The 20,587-nt window shown below is 37.2% G+C and overlaps 3 protein-coding genes across 3 annotated transcripts; 1 reads left to right on the top strand and 2 right to left on the bottom strand.

Moving 5' to 3' along the window:
• Positions 1–177: 177 nt before the first annotated feature.
• LOC137386113 (dynein intermediate chain 3, ciliary-like) lies at positions 178–6,991 on the bottom strand. Its single transcript, XM_068072813.1, has 13 exons — positions 6,911–6,991; positions 4,582–4,772; positions 3,928–4,089; positions 3,614–3,732; positions 3,277–3,419; positions 3,054–3,167; positions 2,610–2,872; positions 2,193–2,372; positions 1,747–1,926; positions 1,416–1,562; positions 1,149–1,247; positions 620–790; positions 178–332 (listed from the first exon to the last, which is right to left on the bottom strand). The coding sequence occupies exons 2-13, from the start codon at positions 4,762–4,764 to the stop codon at positions 285–287; spliced, it is 1,809 nt and encodes a 602-aa protein (XP_067928914.1). The 5' UTR covers positions 4,765–4,772; positions 6,911–6,991; the 3' UTR covers positions 178–284.
• Positions 6,992–13,009: 6,018 nt separating this feature from the next.
• On the top strand, positions 13,010–15,270 carry LOC137385944 (trafficking protein particle complex subunit 5-like). Its single transcript, XM_068072569.1, has 7 exons — positions 13,010–13,090; positions 13,185–13,273; positions 13,391–13,517; positions 14,464–14,521; positions 14,612–14,671; positions 14,883–14,947; positions 15,102–15,270. The coding sequence occupies exons 1-7, from the start codon at positions 13,028–13,030 to the stop codon at positions 15,183–15,185; spliced, it is 546 nt and encodes a 181-aa protein (XP_067928670.1). The 5' UTR covers positions 13,010–13,027; the 3' UTR covers positions 15,186–15,270.
• LOC137385943 (cell division cycle protein 20 homolog) lies at positions 15,040–20,228 on the bottom strand. The gene is made up of 8 exons (XM_068072568.1): positions 19,434–20,228; positions 18,613–18,876; positions 17,201–17,332; positions 16,649–16,842; positions 16,315–16,409; positions 15,871–16,228; positions 15,525–15,642; positions 15,040–15,437 (listed from the first exon to the last, which is right to left on the bottom strand). Exons 1-8 carry the CDS (start codon positions 19,705–19,707, stop codon positions 15,268–15,270), a joined length of 1,605 nt encoding a protein of 534 aa, XP_067928669.1. The 5' UTR covers positions 19,708–20,228; the 3' UTR covers positions 15,040–15,267.
• Positions 20,229–20,587: the final 359 nt, after the last annotated feature.

Here is a 20,587-nt window from a genome sequence, read left to right as displayed (position 1 = left end):
GCTAGACCTTTTTTCAATCGATACCCCATATAAAAGCTAGCACGACTTTGATGGAGTGTTACATGTAAGTGCACTAGTCTGACATGCATATGAAATTGTTGCAGACATCCCATTTGAACCAAAGGAGTAGTAGAGATGAGAAGCAAAGTCTTGGTCATATTTGGTACATTTTTAAAACACGTATTACATTATGGGTATAATAAATAGTAATATTTACAAAATGAAGCATGAAAGAGAGAATTAAGTTAGTAAGAGTTACTTCTGAGAGATCTTCTGAGTACATCTTAGTCATTCTTCTCATTGCTCCCGTCTTCCTCTTCTATTGGTGACACCTGCTAACACAAGTCACTCTATCAAACTTTGCCTACAAGGTGCTCCTCACTCGAGTCCCATGATACTCTACATAGAACAAAATTCTTTCCTTTTGCTGACTACACTCCTAGGAACTAACTCTATACTATACTGAATAGAGTTATATTATTTCAAATGGAATTTTGTTGCCACACTACTATTTTTCAACTAGGTATCACCGCTTGTTACTTCTTTGTTTTGTTAGATACGCGGGTGAATAGTACAAACTAAAAGAGGGTGAACTGGCATTATAATAAACATGACAAACCTTTCCACTGCCAGCCTCGTCGCTACTTCTCAGAGCTTCTTCTTGTTTTCGCTTCTCGGCCTCTTTCTTCTCACGCAGTTTGACGGCGTGCTCTATTGTTTCAAAAAATTCTTCCTCGGCCTTCTTTACCAAATCTTCTTCATCTTCTACTTCATCTTTTTCTTCATCCTCCTGTAAAACATGACTCAAGTTAACCATAATTTCATGCACAGGAATCTGTTTATGTTCAGCTCGCATCAGTGTTTGCACAAAAATAGCCCTGTACCCACACAATGTCCTCACCAATATTTCTTATAATGAATGATCAAAATAGGTTTTTGGTGTCGCCTCCCCGATGCTGAAACTTGAACTGCCTGACTAAAAAGACCTAATTACCAAGTCATGTAGGCAGAGTTACTTTACTGTGAAACCTTTTTAAATTAAACACGAATCAGTAAAATTGGGGTTGAATTCAAGGAAACACCATGCAGGCTGCATCACTGTGTTCGGTAAAATCTTTGACATCTTTTTCAATTCGAACTGCACTCACTTTCTCACCAGCTCCCTTCGATTTCGTTCTTTCTTTCAATTTCATTTCCCTGTGTCTTGCTTCTAGAATCTTCTCTCGCCGAGTTTCTCTCTCAAACATCTACAGAATGAGTTTGGATTCAAAACCTATAAAGTCTTGTATAACAAGCATATGCTTGTTATATACATATGCTAATCTACAAGTGCAGAGTGCAACAGACAATATCTGACAGGCCTTAGTGAATATTTAACACATTCAGTGTAATGGTTGCTGGAAAAAAATACTTACAGCAGTGACTAGCTGTTTCTCATTACGCTGCAATGATATCAGCCCATCAGACAGCTCCAACAGAGTAGCAGTACCTTCTTGGGATCCACAGGCTAGCAGTCGTCCTTGATCTTGCGCTCTAAGGCTCATCAATGGTTCATCGCAAACCTGCATGTGCCCATAAAAATACCATTATTGCTTTATTAAAACTGCCCTTCCTAAACCATGCAACCATAGATTAAATTCCACATTTAAAAATGATTCCATAGATCAGAAGCATAGCAGCAACAGCTATACTAAAACATTGACCTCTCATCTAAGCATTTTTTGTAGCCATCAGTCTATAAATTACCTGAATACTAAGTGTTGGGTCGTTTTGTTTGAACAAGAAATCCCAGATATCAAGTGTGCCATCCATTCTTGTGGTGTAAAATACAGCTGGTCTGGTAGGGCTCCAACAACCATCAGTCAAATAGGCCATGTGATATTTGGTCCACATTATAGAGTTTTCTCTGATGTCCTCAGACCATATCTACATGTAGACAAATTTACCTGCCGTCTTCAAATTGTACGTGTATGTAAACATGTTTACTTATAAGTCATCAGGGTAAATCGTTATGTACATGTATAATGGATAAGTAGTCAGAGCATAGACTGCTATAGAGTAGATTCATTATCTAAAAATATTTATTTATTCTGTGAACTGCTCAGCCAATAATCTACAGCATGTGGGAATTCCCTAAGACAACAACTTCTCAAGTGTCAGTTTCTGTTAAAAAAGCTGTGAATATTACTGACCCTCGCTGTCCAGTCTCCAACGCTCAAAAAGTTTTTAGGGAAGAAGGGATTTCTTTGAAGGGCATAGACAGGTCCGTGGTGGCCTGGATAGACTGACACAATTTTCTCCGCCGGTGTCTTTGCCTTTCTGTTGCAGGTGAATACAGAGCCTTGTTCAGTACCAACCATGAACTTTGTTGGCTACAAAACAAAATTTTTCAAATTTTCGCTAAACTGTTTTCAGTAGCATAAACAATCGACAACCGCTTGTCTCACCGGCACTACAATTATATTATTGATGTAACATAAACTACATCTAGTACCGCTACAAGACAGTTTGGTTACTCAGTGCAACAACACAACTAAAACATGCACAAATTTGTTTATGATTTGAGTAAACAATGAAGTTATATCGAGCAGACAGTTTCTAGAACGTACCATTGTTGGCTCATACTCGAGAGCCATTGCACCCTGAGACTTAACAGGGTCTTGTTTCTTTGTCGGATCAAGTATCATGCTTTCAAACGGCTCGCTGAACTTTCGCGTGTCCCACCAAAGCACCTGCCCATCGGTACTAGTTGAGAAACACTCAGTTCCTGTTTTGCTCTGCAGCCAGACAGTTTTGTATGCAGGATCTTTGTGACTCTGTTCCACCGGTGTCATCTCTACCGGTTGAGAGCCTTTTCTTACATCCCAATAAGCTAGCAAAATAAACAACACTTGTCTGTTCAATCTAACAACAGGCAACAGTATAGCACAGCACCATTCTTCTCTAGATAAAGCTGTTTAGCTAGCTGTTAGCCCATAGCCTGATGTTTGCTATCTTGCACAACAAACACAACAAGAACTGGTGAGTATTATTATGTACTAGGGTTGGCTTACCGACTTGGCCATTGTAGCAGCCACCGAGAAGAATGTGAGAGTCTTTCGGGTTGTACTCAATGCAGACCAATGGTGAGACTGGTTTCAGAGTCATCTCAGGTTTGTTAGGGTTCTCTGCAAAACATAAGCGATGGTGGTAGCTGTGAAAACTATATAGAAACAATAGTCAAGAAAAAAGAGGACAGAATCAGGTGCTGGTGCCACACTAAGAGACAATACTTACCGACATCCCAAATGTATGAGTCATTGCATATATCAGTAGGTGACATTTGAAATTCTAGATTACAGTAAGCGATAGCCAGTTTCCTTGGTCCATCAGGAAACCAGGAGATGTGTGTCGCTGTTCTCTTATATTCATTTGGATCTCTACAAAAATGGTATGCATTTTTTATGGTAGCACACGACAGAACAAAAGTACATGCAAAAATATCTCCTGTTTCTGATGATAGATTTTAAACACAATATAGTTTAAACATTAATTCTCAGAGCATCAAAATAATAATTAGTTAACGCAAGAGAATAATGAGACAAGTTTTCATCCAATAAAAGATTTAACTAACCTGAAGACATTGATAGTTTTGGCCGAGGGAGGTTCATCAGTTCGTTCGACTTCGATGTCAGCAAAATAGTCCTCGTAAATATCTAGAGCATTGTTCTGTCGAATGATATGCTCCATGACCTGTAATGCCAAAGTCTACTGAAACAACTGGCTATACTCATCCAATCTTTTTTCTCATTAGATACAGACTTATTGTAGAAGAGTTACTTTATTTGTTCTTAAAGTGTAGTATAATCGAGCAGACAAAAGTAATTGCTATAATTTTGGTAAATTTACCAACACCGTATCTGTGATAACAATGCAAAAACAACTTACCGATCCGAGTTGATGAATTGTGTTTACATACATCTCATCTTTTTCAACCTTCTTTCGATACCTCATCACCTGCTCTACTTCTGCTGGATTTATATCTTTAGGCCAGCCACCCTCTGTATGGTTTATGCCTCGAGTTTCTGTTTCAAACCGTTCAGTATTCACCTAAAAATTCAGCAAAAATGTAATGGATCAGGTCATTTTGCCAAGCACACAATCTAAGACTTTTTGACAAACGGATGAGCAAAAAAGAGTCACTGTATGATATATTTTTAGTTATTCATTTAAGTTTATACATAATTAGCTTACAACTGCCTGCTTGAATAATTTTATTTCAATACCATCAGCTTATTGGATGTTAAAGTCGGTTACTGTATTACCTTTTCAATACAGCCAAAATACCTGACAGTTTTGGACTAAAATAAAGTTTAATGACTTCAGGTTGCAGAGGTGGCTATAAAGGCACGTAAAATTGGTTAAGCTCTTTAAATATCTGATGCAAACCGCAACCACTAATTTAAGATCACTTTGCTTGCAAGGTCAACTGCATCTAGGAATTACCAACGTCATATTAGCATAATAATTATGATATAATCAGAAAAAATATTTGTCTATCCTATACTCAACCAGCAAAAAGATTACACCAAAACAACGTACATCGTGCTCTGACATCATCTGCACGCATTGTATGCCATTATCGACTGGATCTCTCTCTATAAAATTTTCCAACAAGCTTGGATCAGGCTGTATATCTACATGAAGCTCTGCAGGGCGATCTGAAAAGTTGCACTGCTTTCCAAACTCTGCCCGCTTCTTTGTGTATACGTACACAATCTCCATAGTTTGTTCTAAAAAATAATGAATGCCTAATTAAAAAACATTAGCATAATTGAAGCTTGATACTAGCACTCAAATAGATTTCTATGGAAAATGAACAAAAGTTATTGGTTGTTTGACCAAAACAGGTAATAATCAAACAATGCACAATAAAATGTATAACTCTAAACTATTAAGGTAGAAATTGCTCATCACTACAGACTAAGTTTGCCTAGTCTTTAGTGATAAGACCTAGCCCTTTCAATAGTCTGCGCTTTGCAAAGCTAACAAATTAAATGTGTCAAAAAAATTAAAAACACTCCACCTAAACTTGCAATATCTAAAATATCATTTGTAGCATTTCTTGCCTATTGCTACTGTTTTTATTTGAATCTAATTATGCTGCAAAAGAAAAAATGCAAAGTGCAATGGGCATTACTGTATTGCATAGTTTTGTTTATATTGAATGGTACAACAAATAGAGTATTTTTTCAGCTATGATTGTAACGCATTATGGTTGCATCCAAGCATTATAGTTAGAATAAAAACACTTGAGATACTGGATAATTGAGATAAAATGAATGGAGATGTAAAATTTTATCTTAAGCACATATCGCCAAGACAGAACTACTAGTTGTGTACCACAAGCTGATAACTACGTACATCCTTTAGAAATAACAAGCTAATAAAAAGAGTTCTCATTTTATTTGATCGTGTATACAAGTGTTTAAAAACATGTTCTTGATAAACAAAAAATTACAGACCAACTATATAAGCTTTAAAAATTGATTTTACTCAAAATATCAAACTGTTGTTATGCCCTAACATCCAAATATTGTAGCGCAAATGAGGATTTCCGTACCATTGTTGTATGGAGGTACTGCGAAAATAAAATACCAACACGGAATGTAGCCAGACCACAGGATAAGCATATAATACATACAAGCAGCAAGACGCCCAAAGACATTAAAAGATTCAATAATTAGAAAATATCAAAAGCAAATTAGAAACTTCAAATTTGGAAGAAATCAATCATAGAAATTCCGTCTAAACCAGAAAGAGAATATGCCAAAGGGAAGTCGAAGCAATTAGACCTACCAACCACCATCATCAAAAAGCCACCAGAGAAACATTAGGGATGAGTCAAATGAGTCACATACAGATCTGCCCCTTCTGTCAAACATGACCTAGATACCAGGAGTAAGTCACGAGCTCCACCCTACATGTCAACATCACAAGCACCAGCTGAAGACCTATGCAAACAAGATATCTTCACACGCCTGACATGAAGCATTGAACCTTAACACTCAACCTACACCCACAGGCTAACCATCCCACATGCCAGACATCTATAAAAGAGAACAGCTCCAATGATTCAGCATCTCTATCCTCATCTCTATCTCCGGCCCTAGCTTGAGCTCGGGCTCTCGCTCTCTTCCCGAGGGCCTCCTTGGACGCTTTCCCATCTGCCTGCTTGGCTCTCTTCAAAGGACAAAGGCTCTCTTCTCTACTCAGAGAAGAGTAGAGAAGAGAGCCTTTGTCTCTCTTCTCTACTCTTCTCTGGAGCCTCCTTCTCCTCTACCAGCTGAGCCTCCTCTACGCCACTATCTCAACTGCCGACACTCTTTACCTATGGCCTCTCACGACCCTCGTTTGACTGTCGAAACTAACAGCTGTACAGGACTGATCAACAAGCATAGATGACCGTTCGAGTGAGGATGTAACTTTCATTAGCTCTTCTAATTGTTTTGTCATTAATATTATTGTTTTAGAATTTTGTTAGTTGTGTATTTTAATTGTTTGATTTATAGAATAAAGAAGTAACTTTTACTCGTAAATATCAGCATTGCTGGCCATTGCTTACAATAGCCCAACACCTTCACTTGTACCTGAACCAGTAATAATTAAATTAGTTTCCACAAGCTAAGCAAAAGTACACAAACTAAACATAGTCAAAATAGAATAATATGGCAAGCAAATTCAACACTGATGTTGTGTGTGAATTCGGATTAGTTATGCATAATATAATTTCTCCGCAACCACACATAACACCATTGCATAGTGATATACATCTTGCTTGATTTTAACTTATCCTGCAGTAGTATATTATTTCTAACAATGTCAAGTACATTAAAAACTTAATGGTTTATAAAAATTCAAAATATCTTACATTTTAATCAGGCTTATACGAACAAACACTTTCCAGTCAGAACGTAGAAAAAATTACCATGCGACTGATCACTGAAGTCAGTATCCTTGCAAACTGCAACCTAGCAACTGTGATAATGCGCACGCGCAAATTAGCAGTCTCTGATGTGAAAGAGTAAAATGTTGTGACATTTGGGCTTTGTGACAACGCCTATGCTAAGGTCAAGGCCGAATACTAATTTATGTGAAAGTCATTTAGTTTATCAAATTCTGGAAGGTTTTTTGAACATTGACATTTTCGAGCTGAATGTTCGCTGTATGAATGAACTTTGTGTCGTTTACGTACATGAATAAATATGTACGCTAAACGATACAAAGATATATTCATATGTGATTGCAAGTCATAAAAATGGATATTAAAGAACAAAACGTCAACAATTTTGTCAAACAATACGATTTCTGTTTTCTTCAGTCGGTGAATTTGAAATTTGCCAAAAGAGCATCTGAGCTGCAATATTGCTTAAAAGCAGAGATATATTTGAAAAAAAGTACTTAGGATCATAACACGCAGTAAAAGTTAAAATCAACAATGAAAAAACTGAAATTGGTGACAGAGGATGGCCGGTCTTAATCACGGCAAATCACCTGAACCAGATGGCATCAGTAAACTGGATCTACTTGTTGATGTTAACATGACTGCTGAATGCTTATGACACATTTACAATGCCTCTCTAAAAGCTGGTAAACTACCAGATCAATAGAAGCTTACTAATGTAACACCAGTACCGTAGACAGGGAACAAAGGCATGACACAGTTACCGACCTATCTCCTTCGCTAGTATCCCCTGCAAGATGTTGGAACACATAGTATTACATTACCTGAACAAGTTACTTAGTTTCGTTTCTAAACAACAGACAGCATGACTTTTATAAGGGAATGCCATGCGATACTAAACTGTGCTCTACTTATTGCAACCTTGCAAAAGCACATGATGAATCCCAAAGCACACATGCTATTGTACTGAATTTTAAAAAGGCATTTAATAAAGGATAAGCTAAAACCAACTCACTTGTGCTCTGTTGAAACCAGCAGTGCGCTGAGGGCAATGCTTCCTGCAATACAACCCGCTGTACCCAGCAGGAGAGAGCTAGAACCAACCCATTGGGCAACATCAACACATTTGTGTCTAAAAAATAAAATGTATATTTTGGCTAATTTTGTGGGTCACATATACCAAGTTGTGTTTGGCAATATTTATGTTTTGACATCAGTCATACCCTCCTACTTTTTATATAAAAAGCATTTTTAGCTATAGCTAGTCAGTTTTTCACACGTGATTGCTATATGCAGTGTTCATCACTCAAACATATCTTTACGCCGAACCCATAAGTGTGAGGTCAGCACACTCTCACAAAACCAGCGGTGCGCTGAACCCAATGCTTCCTACAATACAAGCTGCTGAACCCAACAGCAAAGAGCTGAAGCCAACTCACTTGTCCTCTGCTGCAACTAACAGAGTGTGCTAAACCAATGCTACCTATAGCACAATCTGCCGAACCTACCAGGAAGTAGCTGAAACCAACTCACTTATGCTCTGCTAAAACCAACAGAATGCACTGAACCCAATGCTTCCTACAATACAGCCTACTAGACTTAACTGGGGTGAGCTAAAAGGAACTCACTAATGCTCTGCTGAAAGCAACAGAGCGCGCTGAACTCAATGCTTCTTGCAATACAACTAGCTGGACATAACAGAAAGGAACTAAATGTTTTGTAAGAGCAATAACTCTTTTGTTCTAATCATCATGTCAGTTATTTAATGAACATCATTAGTGATAATATTTCTTCAACGAATAAAAAATTTTATTGAAGTAATATGTCTGTGTCTCCCTCAGGAGCAAAACACAAACTGATTCTCCTAACAATTGCGCAGTATTTATATTACGCAAGCAGGCAGGCTAAAGCTTAACATTGATTGTTTGAACTGACCAATTTGCGTTGCTCTGCTGACTGCTAACTTTATAAGACTTTCACAGCCGCAACATTAAAAGATTATTGAATGACAACTAGCCATCATGGTGCAGGGAACTAGATACTAACAAAAAGTCTGTAAAAGTTTACATTCAATGGAACTTCAGTTTTCGAACGCTTCAATTCTCGACCAACTCGGTTTTTGACCATAAGTTTTGAGATTTGTTGGTCTCATATCTCGAACATAAATTCGGTTCTTGACCAAACCGGAGCATGCACATTAGAATTGAAACAGCTCCGTAAACAGCATGGAAACATTCATTAACAAACGGAGAAGCAATTTACGCTTCATAAATTCTTTACAAAAAGGGAAGAACCATCCTGGACGACGTCTCCTCTACCGAAGAGATTTGCTCAAGAGATAACCCCTCCAGTCGAGTTACCCTAAATTGCTTTAAAGGAGGATTTTCCTTCAAAAATGTGAAGTAAACGTGCCATTGCTGTTTATATTTTCTTTTTCCCACTGTTTTTTATGTAACTGATCTGTTGCATCTTTTTGCTGTTTCATTATCAATTTCTGCAATTTTGTTATTGTATCTTAACCTTTAATGTTTTTGATGTTTTAAGAGCAAAACATACGAAATGTTTACTTTTGTTTTCTTTTATCATCATAAACAGTAAACCTTTTATTAAAATTAACACGATCTATATCTACCTGTTTTTATTTATAGTACGCAGTATACAGTAGTTTGAAGTGTAAAATGTAAAATATTTTACCGAAGTTGTTTTCATGCTTTGGAACGAATTAAAATTTACATAACATTTATTCTAATGGGAAAAATTGTTTCGGATCTTGAACAACTCGGTGTTCGAACAGCCTTCTGGAATGGATTATGTTCAAAAACCAAGGTTCCACTGTATAACATATACAGACGGTTCCCAATCTACGAACGCGTTACGTTCCGAACGATTGTTCGTAAGGTGAATTTGTTCGTAAGTTGCTTCAGTGCTATATTTTGTATTATAATTTATGTTTAAGGCCTATATAAGTATATTGAAGGTTTATATAAGTATGTTTAAGGCTTGTATAATTAACCTGTATTGGTTTGTACTGAAAAAAAAAATTTAATAAAATGGAAATAATACTTTGGTAGACGCCGGGCCATGACACTGCATTTCTTATTTATCGTCCTTTCTATTATATTGTTGTTTTGATCGTTATGCTATCACTTATCGTATTTGTCTTATTTTTTGTATGTGTTGTCCGTTTATTATATCGTTGTTTCACTCGTTATGCTATTGTTATATCTGATATACCGTCATAACACCATCACTTATCGTCACTTAGATTGTTGTCATAACAACGCACTAGCGGTCCTATTCATTCACCTTGTTAGCCGGTGTTCTTACCGTTTGCCGTTAGCTGGAACGGTTGATATTATTGTATATAAATGAGTGCGCGCATTTAGTTGAGCAGAGCAAATAGCCGTATGCTCCTCGGCTGGTGAAATTTCCTTCGCTAATTAAAAGCTGGATGAAACTACAGGCACTCTCTTATCTTTATTTATTAGTAGAGATCTTGCCAAGTAAAGGCCTGCAAATCTACAATACGTATGTAAAGTTCAAACAAAGTTCAAACAAATAATTCGAAAGTTAATCGAGTTACGAACAACGTACATGCGTTCGTATGTATCGTTGTTCGTAACTCGAATGTTCGTAAGTAGGGAACCGTCTGTACTATTTAGGAAACAGTATTCTCATTTCTCAAGTAATAGAAGACCTGAGGACGTAAAATAATAAATACAAAATGTCATATCGAGAAAATGTATAAATAAAAATGGAAAGATATTACCTGCTAAAGGAATTTTAACAACTAGTAACTAAATGAAACAGATACCTATACTATTTCAACACGCAACCATGAACATAAATAATGTTTACTAAAATGTGAACAGTTGTAATAAATTCGATGAACATCGTCAATAGCATAAAGAGTTCTATAAATCTCGGTACGTGGCGTATGTCATTTTTTCTGTGTCAACTTCTATCCCTGAAGTTTTTACTTTATATATAGTGGCTCGGTCACCTCGTTCTTTCATCAGTCCATCATGCCTCCCTGCCGTGGATACCTTGCCACGCTAATAAAATCGCAACGGCATGAGAGATGCCCTACTGTTTGGGTTACTTTACGGAGTCGCTCCTTTATGTCCCTTTTCAGGACCATCACTCAATTCATTGAGTTGGTTTGCTGGAATACCATTTTTGATTGTTAAGGTTACTACAATGTACAAATATAGAGAGCAGGGTAGTTTAAACTAGTTGGATTACCAAATATATAACTATTGAAGCTTTGTTTTAGATGAATTCTAAAGTTTATGAGCAACAAAACAAGGTTACAACAAAAAGCAGACTGCCCACCATGTGTGGCACAAAAGCTTTATATACATTCATTCAGCAAAACAACAAATGATTGATTAAAAGTATTACAGGTTGATCCTATTGGCTATGATTGGGCCAAGCACAGAAGGGTTCACAATCCACATGATGTGATGTTAAACTATTTAAACGATCGGCAAGTTTTATTGACTTTCACAATTGCCTAACAGGGCATGTCTCTCATACAACCCCTATTCCCTATAAATACAATGCGTCTTGATAGAACTTTTTACTGGCAACTATAGTGCCATACTGTGTTGGTAATTCCTACAAAATGAGAAGCTTACAGGAGTTTAAGAAACATGAGCATCTCCATTGCCGTTTTATGCTGCCCTCACTGCAGTGTTCAGTTCCCATCAAACAAGGTTTTAAAACCCTACACCCTATGGAAGCATTTCAAGACCACAGCCTGCCAAACTGAGGCCCCTTCCAGTTGCAGCCAGTGTCCGCACGGGTGTTGCCAAAAGTCTTCAAACAAGCAATGCCACCAAAGACATGAATCGTGCCACTGTCATCGTCATCCCACTCGCCGAGTACCACCACAGCCTCCTCACTAACTTCTGTTGCTGTGTGACTGATGGCTCCATTAGAAATCTTTGAATAACTACAGACTGTAGAACCAAGCCGGCAATCTTCGATGGCCCTTTTCAGAGCCACCACTTTGTTCAAAAATCTGATTCTGGTTATTACCATTTACTTTACGAGGCAATGAAAAAACTAAAGATATAGCAATTTACCAAACCACTGTGTGCTATTACAGATAATGTAATGACGGAAGTAGCTTTTTTATTTGTTTTATAATACTTATTACTATTTAAGAATATGCAACCATAATACAATCATACAATTATCGCAGCTTCTATAGCAATATCTACCCACCGTAGAATAGTTTTTTATCTAATAAAAGTTTAAAATATATTTTATTCACATGTATGTGAGTACCACCATTTGAAAGTGCTAAACATCACATGCAAATATATGTATAGCCAAATAAATCCAAAGCTGTAACAAAAGTCATCTTTGCATATCATATGATTAGGTTATTGGGGTATTAGCCAGTTATTGTCACTACAAGAAATAAAAGTAAATAGTAATAACAGTTTTTATGTGAAAAATGTTTAGGCTTGGGATGCTTTTTGTGCTTTCTACAGATCTAAATCTTCATTTAAATTGCTCCGCAAGATTGGCTGTTGTAGCTTTATAAAAACCATCTAAATATGCATGTACGTCGATCAATCATTGTTTATTAGATTTCATATTTCATATTTTGTTTGCATTTTTTTTCTTTAAGTAATGGATGTTGGTTGAAAGCAATAGATGACTAGGATAAAATGCTTAGTCAAGAATAAATCAGAAAGTTTGACTTGCATACGTTTTAGATGATTGTTAAGCGTTAGAAAGTTGAAAATGCGATTGATGGTTAACAGTTATAATGTATGTGTTAAGTATCTTCCTACGCAGATAGCATTATAAAAAGAAAGTACAAGAGTGGCACAAACATGATAAAAAAGAAAATGTAAATGTATTAAATATTTAGCAATTGTAATACAGGTCATTAGTCACTACTTATTTATTCTTACAGTCAGTAGGACTACTCCTTATTCAATCGGCACATATGTCTGCAGAGTTCTTCAACATTACCTCTATCACCCAACCATTTGCGGCTATAAATTATTGTATACCCATACATCCTTTGAAGCTCTGTAGATTTTTTATATTTGCAGGTCAGCTATGTCTACAGGAGGACGGAAAGCAAGCATTTTAGACAGGCCACTAAGCAAGAGCAAAGCAGAGGTTTGGTTCACTTCTGTCTCAATGCATCAAGCATATTTATTGTTTTACTGGCTGGCGGATTTACTAGTTTATTTATCCTTTTTGTATATTTTAGATAAATGTGGCAACATTTGCGTTTCTGTTCTCAGAGATGGTATCCTACTGCGAGAAACGTGCTAGCACAGTTTCAGATCTCAATGGCAGGTACTGATAGCAGCAGTAACATTAATCTGCTCTTTAGTTGACATTCTAATTGCTTGCATTTTAGCATGAGCTTACATTCTATTTTTACTTGCGTTTCATTGCCATACTTAACTGCAGGTTGCACGCGCTTGGCTATGAAGTCGGTACGAAGATACTCGATGTAAATTATATTAGAGAGAAAGGATATAAAAGAGAAATAAATCTTCAGAAAATGCTTACATTTATCAAAACCAGCATATGGAGAGTAAGTATACTCATTACATACACTACCAGCATATAGAGAGTAAGTATACTAAATTACATGCACTATTTGCATATGGAGAGTAAGTATACCCCATTACATGCACTGCCATCATATGAAGAGTAAGTACACCCCATTACATACACTACCAGCATATGGAGAGTAAGTATACTCATTACATACACTACCAGCATATGGAGAGTAAGTTCACTCATTACATGCACTACCAGCATATGGAGAGTAAGTATACTCATTACATACACTACCAGCATATGGAGAGTAAGTATACTAAATTACATGCACTATTTGCATATGGAGAGTAAGTATACCCCATTACATGCACTGCCATCATATGAAGAGTAAGTACACCCCATTACATACACTACCAGCATATGGAGAGTAAGTATACTCATTACATACACTACCAGCATATGGAGAGTAAGTTCACTCATTACATGCACTACCAGCATATGGAGAGTAAGTATACTCATTACATGCACTACCAGCATATGGAGAGTAAGTATACTCATTACATGCACTATTTGCATATGGAGAGTAAGTATACCCCATTACATACACTACCAGCATATGGAGAGTAAGTATACCCCATTACATGCACTACCAGCATATGGAGAGTAAGTATACTCATTACATACACTACCAGCATATGGAGATTAAGTATACTCATTACATGCACTACCAGCATATGGAGAGTAAGTATACTCATTACATACACTACCAGCATATGGAGAGTAAGTTCACTCATTACATGCACTACCAGCATATGGAGAGTAAGTATACTAAATTACATGCACTATTTTTACCAGATCAAAGCGCTCTGCTCTCATTATTTTCATAAATTTTCTTTTATCAATGCTTTTGCATCTCATACTAAGTTAACCTCTCTTCAATTGGGTTTTAATGAGCATTAATTGTGTTTGTATCATAGAGCTTGTTCGGAAGGGAAGCTGATGGGCTGAATCAGGACCAGAAGGATCAGAATGTCTGTATCCTTTTTGGTAAATCTCGAGTTCACTCATAAAAAGTGGCATACATGTTGTTACTGTTATTATTTATTTCCTTTATTCACCAATCAGATTACATATTAGAAAAGGAACCTCTAGTAAACAATTTCTTTTCCATGCCAAAGGATCGACGTGAGTATTATTTTATACTTATTTTTACTGACATGACCGGCCATCTTGTATAACCACTTTTTATTCACCTAACAGCTGGCACATTGAAAGGCTGTTAATTCACGGAGAATCATGCTCATAAATTGCTACATATTTGTTAACTCTGAAGGCTGCCATTACGTTATGAAGATTTGTATAAGTGTTTCATACGAGAGTCCTTGTTGAATTGTAGAGAATGTACAATGCACATCCTTCACCGCTGGCATCATTGAGGCGTTCCTCATTGGCTCAAACTACGTAAGCAGTTATGGTCAATACAATGGACTTCCTTAGTCAATTTTATGTGCTTTGCGTTACCAGTGCATGCATATTTCTGTGAACATCCCAAATAATATTACTGTTGTATTTATAATATAATTGTATCAAAATGTTATTAAATAATATGTTACAGAATGCCAAAGTCTCAGCCCACTACCACAATGGAACGATGTATAGAATAGAGTTTGATGATGCAACCCTGAGTAAAGTTGGCTAAAAACTACTCGCATTAAAATTATGTAATTGTTGCTATTTTTTAAAATGTAAAAAATTTTTGTATAATAAAATAAACTAAATATTCATCTAATCCCTCTTCCAAATGGAACTGAAACTGGTTTAGCTGCTTTTTTGGCCTTTTTTGGATCAATGGCAAAACATTTCCACAGACGCAGGGTCTCATCAGCGGCTCCAGATACAACTGTGGTTCCGTCAGGAGACATGGCTGTGTGCAACACCCTTGCACTGTGTCCTACAAGAGCCACAAGTAAACAAATGCAGCAAAACTAAGATAACTCGACACAACATTGTAGTAGCCATGCATTTAACATTAACTGACCCATGAGATCAGCCACTCGGCTCATGGTCGGGTACTTCCAAATACAGAGGTGGTGGTCTGGGTAGCCATGACTGGTGATAAGCTCCTGGTGTGCCTGGCTCCACAAGACTGAACACACCTGCAACAATGTCACAGTTCACAAACACTTTAATCAATCAGCTCATGATCAATTTGGCTAGGAAGTCTACACGATGAGTTAGTCCTTCATCGTATAGACTTTCTAGGCCACAAGCTTGGGTAGGCGGCAAAAACCATTTGAAGCAAAGCAACGGTCATTCCGTAGCCTATAAAGCCGCCATAAAAACAAGCAAGTAGATAACTGAATTACAGGTATTTTGGTACTAACCTGTGACTTCGTATCAACGCTGTTGAGACAAACGCCAGTATTACAATTCCAGAATTTGAGGCACCTGTCGGCTGTACCCCCGCCACTGGCGAGCAAACTTGGCTGCCAAGGACACCAGGCAATGGCCTTAACTGCAGCTTGATGCTGATTGAATGTATACACAGGCTCGATGGTGCTGGTGAGGGAAAAATTGTCAGACCAAACATTCAGCATGTTGTCATTTCCTCCGCTGGCGAGGTATTTTCCGTCTGGTGACCATTCCAAGCCACATACTTCTTGTATATGAGCATCAGTTACGCCTACAAGATGCTCTGCCACCCTCACGTCATGCTGGTGTATTGTACCACTACGACTACCACTGCAACAAAATAAAAAAGCTTGATTCCATTCAGCACATGGTAGGTTGTCAGTGTCACCCAACACACAGCTGGCTGCCTAGCTTACCTACTGAGTAGGTGAGAGTTCCATGCTAAACTTCCCACTCTCGACTCCTGACCAAACATAGATCGCAACTTCTTTTTGTGAGCAGAATCCCATATCTACAAACCAAACAATTCTTAAAAATCTGATGATCATCAGTAGAGGTATATGTGCAATTTATAAATTGTTGTATTGAATAATTCAGTATACGTTGTCGTCTACAGTGAAACATCAGGTGGGCTAGCTCTTAGACCATAATCACCCTACCATTTGTCCCAATTCTATCAAGTGCGCTTTCCTGTATTTGTGTAAACACATCCACTTGTATACCAACTGTATTTACTTCCAACCTGCCCACCTGCACTTCTCCTGTACTTGTTCCCACAGCCAGAAAGCTTCCTTCTTTTACCCAGGAAACTGAGCTGATGTATTCTGTCTCATCTAATTCCATCAACTGTGCAATGTCCCCGCTGGTAGCATTCCAAACGTACAGTCTGCAGCCAAGTGCCACAGCCAGCAGGTTACCGCTGGACCATGAGAGCAGATTGAGATCTAAAAGTGATGCACATCAACTACACAATTTGAAACATGTTTAACACATGAGAACTATTATGTAACATATGAAATCTATTCAAGAAAAACAGAGATAACATGGGGTAATACATGAACACTACTGTGAAGCCCACAAAAAGGTAGCCTAGGCTCGCAATGAACAAATCGATTTGGAATGGTGGCATGTGTGGTTAGCTTGGGTGAACAAAGCTTATCAATGTGTAATTTTTATCCAAATGAGATAGTTAGCCTAAGGACCAAACTAATAATTGGAGTGACAAAATAATAACTACAGAAGATGAAACTGTTTAAGTTGACAAGCCTAATCACACAGAGCAAACAAGTTGAAAGAACATACAGAAGTCATCCAGAAGATCAGGAGCATCTAGAATTCTCTCTGGGGCTGAAGGGATGTGCCTAGCTGTCTTTTTAGCGGTAGATGATGGGGTCTTGTGCTGACTGTATAAGACTCTTAGGTTGTTAAGATGCCCTGTAAAAACATCAGCACGTCAGGTACATAAGCTTAAAGGTTGACTTGCAACAAAATTCACATTACAGTTATTTGGTATCAAAAGATTCACCATGTCTTACTCTGTTGTGTTGTAGGTGCAAAATATGTGGAAATGTGATTACAAGCTCTTAAAAGCTCAAAAACGAAAAGCCGCTGTAGATTGGAATCTCTTTATTTTTCTGACGTAGCCATGAAATTTATTCATTGTCTTGTCACTTTATGTTCTCACGTGAATTGAAAGGCCAATAAAAAGCTCAATATAAACTTATCGTAGCACTAGTTTATGACAAACACTTCGGGTTTTACCGAAGACCCCATATCAAATATAGATGCTCGCTACTTTAGTTTTGTTTCGACCTGGTCTAATCGGCAAGTCGTAATCTGATCATGTGCCCCAATACTTCGAAAATAATTTTTGCAGCACTTTTCGATTATCACAGGTGACCAACAGGCTCGTCATGATTATCAAACAATGATATGTACTCCTTCGAGGTAATGTTAAAAAAATAAACAAATTTTTACGGTAAGTTATAAGATATCATTGCTAAAAGTGACAGAATTACAATGACGATAAAACAGACGCGTAAGAACAATAGACATGGTTTTATTGAATGCGTGAAGTATATTTGTGAAAATATTTCGACGAATAAGGTTGCATGAAAGTGTAAACAGAAACCATCTAACACAGCTGTTTGAGCCGTTTTGGAAAGAGAATCCAAACTATGGCGATCTCGTGTGGCTGCGATTAACTGTTCGTTTTTTGGCTTTTAAGAGCTTGTAATCACATTCCCTCATATTTGGCACCTACAACACAACAGAGTAAGACATGGTGAATCTTTTGATATCAAATAACTGTAATGTGAATTTTGTTGCAAGCCAACCTTTAAAGAGATAAATGCGCCTATTATGAACACTCCAAACTAGCAAACATATGACCTTAATAGGCAACAGTGAAATCAATGAATTAGAGTCCATAAGGCCATACCAGTATTGCGGCTACCTGAAATATTGTGGACATTGACATCAGCAGAAGGGTTGATGGTGTTTATAAGCTCTCATTAGATTAGTAAAAATAGGGGCCTGGTTTCAGTAGTTAAAGAGGTCAACTAAATGATTTACATGAAATATAAAATTTCATGTAAAGTGTAAAAAATTTCACTCACATAATTAAATTCATGTAATGTGGCAAACATTTATTTTCCTATGACAAGACCAGGAAGATGTATAAAATATATTCTAGTTAATATGATGATGATGACCTTCAGGAGCTGCAGGCGCCTTCTGGCGGAATGCAAGAATCTTGGCAGATGGCTGCTCTCCATTCAAGTTGGCAGACATAACTCTCTCAAACTCCTCTTTTTTTAAATTGTTTACGTCACTGTTAGCTGTATCAGCAGGCTTTGTGTCAGCTAAATGGTTTTGACTTGCGCGATGGTGAGCTGACTCGAAATCAGTGGAGAAGCGATTTGGAATGAATCTATCTCCAGAGGCAGCTGATTGTTTTGTCGGTGTCTTGAATCGACCTGGAATTAAATGGAGCCTCAAAGGAGCTTTTGGTAAATCTTTTATTTCCATTGTTTGCACTAAGAATAATGAGCTGATAGCGTGTTAAAAAGTATGATGTTATGGCGAAATAAACCAGGTCATAAGCTTAAGTTCTAGATGCATCGTATTACCTGTTGAGGTAATATAAAAAAATATAGCATGTGAAACGTTAAGCTAGAAGTCAGGTGTAGAATGCAGAGGGATGAAGATGACCAAACATGATTGGTTCAAATTTGTTTTAAAAAATTTATGGAACAACTAGATTAAAACTAATTTAAAAGTGAAACCAGTGATTGACACCAGTAGTTTAGCTAAGGCTCTCCTACTCGACAGAATGTCTGCAACCTTTGACAATTCTCAATTGTTTGGTTTCTGGATGTATAAGGCTGTACAGATCAACTTTAGCAAGAAATTTTGTTAGCTCACTCAAAATATTTGTACCCCTACAGTACGCCCATACAGTCTTCGGTCTCACTTTCAAATCTTGGTGTGATATGAAAATTAGTTAACATAACTGTGTAGATATAGTGGGTACCTGGTGTGCGACTTCGACGTGATGGAGTAGATTTGTTGGAGTTATTCTCTTTCGTTTGAATGCTCGAGAGACTAAGAGACCTACGGAGTTTTGCGGGTGATTTCCCACCCAAAGATGAATTCATTTGAAGAAGAGAACCATTAGATGTCAGAGAACTGCTATTTCCACTTGACTCATTCAATTTTCGCTGCCATCTCATTGTTGGCCCTTTAGAGATTGGTCCATCCATTCTCAACGCTTTATCAAAGTCATTCTCAAGGCTAAAGAGCGCCATTGCAAACTAAAAGACAAACCATTGACTGACATTATGTATGCAGAAACCTTGGCAAACGCATCGATAAACTTACAAGCCAACCCAGCATGTGACTAAACAATACAAGTTTCTCTTCATTTAAGCTCCAGCTGAGCCTAGTGCTTTGCAGCACATAGTTTCTAATCAGATTTTAGGTTTTACGATAATTTTAGCTTATTAGTACCCTACAGGATGAAAATATTGGATGGATATAAAAATTCACGATTTCGCGAAAAGTCAATTCCGTGAATTATTAAATTCCGCGAATAATTAGTTTTATTTTTAAACACAAGTTTATTTTTAACTACTGCCTCAAATAAAAAACTAGCCGCTAGGCAGAAATTCTAACTGTAGACCAGTTCCAAAACTTTTTTAAAATCATCGCCGGGGCTTCGAGTTAACCCCCATTGCCAATGCATCACACTTCTTTACAAAACTATTCAAAGTTTTTACAAATTATTCGGCATGGCGTCGTCATCGCAAAAAATCTCTCCTACAGTCTTTGTACATTGAAATCAACTCCATCGACATCTAATACTGAAGTTTATGACGATAATGATTCTGATCTGGACATTATGATATGTATTTGATTTGCAGTGCAGATACGTTTTTCCATAAATAACTGCATTAGTTCATTCTCTTGTTTAAAAACTGATCGCTTTCATTCAATACTTCAGCTATTGTACTTGTACTTAGCTGAAGTACAAGTACAATAGCTTGTTTTTGTACTTCTTTTACACTTGTTAATATTGTTCTTTTGTGTTTACTGCAGATTGAGAATGAAACAGAACCTATTCCGATTACGAAAACTAGAGACAAGTAGTAATATTCACCAAGGCAGGAAGATTGGCAGAGAAGCAAC

This window comes from Watersipora subatra, chromosome 1 (assembly GCF_963576615.1).
Source record: "Watersipora subatra chromosome 1, tzWatSuba1.1, whole genome shotgun sequence".
NCBI classification, from domain to species: Eukaryota; Metazoa; Bryozoa; class Gymnolaemata; order Cheilostomatida; family Watersiporidae; genus Watersipora; species Watersipora subatra.
This window is presented reverse-complemented; position numbering and strand designations above follow the sequence as displayed.

Excerpts from the sequence above, each read along its gene's own strand:
- LOC137386113 (XM_068072813.1), bottom strand. The coding sequence starts at position 4,764 with ATGGAGATTGTGTACGTATACACAAAGAAGCGGGCAGAGTTTGGAAAG. Across the intron at positions 4,090-4,581 it reads AGATGATGTCAGAGCACGAT|GTGAATACTGAACGGTTTGA; the intron begins GTACGTTGTTTT and ends CTGAATTTTTAG. Across the intron at positions 3,168-3,276 it reads CTCATACATTTGGGATGTCG|AGAACCCTAACAAACCTGAG; the intron begins GTAAGTATTGTC and ends TATGTTTTGCAG.
- LOC137385944 (XM_068072569.1), top strand. The coding sequence starts at position 13,028 with ATGTCTACAGGAGGACGGAAAGCAAGCATTTTAGACAGGCCACTAAGC. Across the intron at positions 13,091-13,184 it reads TAAGCAAGAGCAAAGCAGAG|ATAAATGTGGCAACATTTGC; the intron begins GTTTGGTTCACT and ends TGTATATTTTAG. Across the intron at positions 14,522-14,611 it reads CCAGAAGGATCAGAATGTCT|ATTACATATTAGAAAAGGAA; the intron begins GTATCCTTTTTG and ends TTCACCAATCAG.
- LOC137385943 (XM_068072568.1), bottom strand. The coding sequence starts at position 19,707 with ATGGCGCTCTTTAGCCTTGAGAATGACTTTGATAAAGCGTTGAGAATG. Across the intron at positions 18,877-19,433 it reads ACGTCGAAGTCGCACACCAG|GTCGATTCAAGACACCGACA; the intron begins GTACCCACTATA and ends ATTTAATTCCAG. Across the intron at positions 16,229-16,314 it reads AACTCTCACCTACTCAGTAG|TGGTAGTCGTAGTGGTACAA; the intron begins GTAAGCTAGGCA and ends ATTTTGTTGCAG.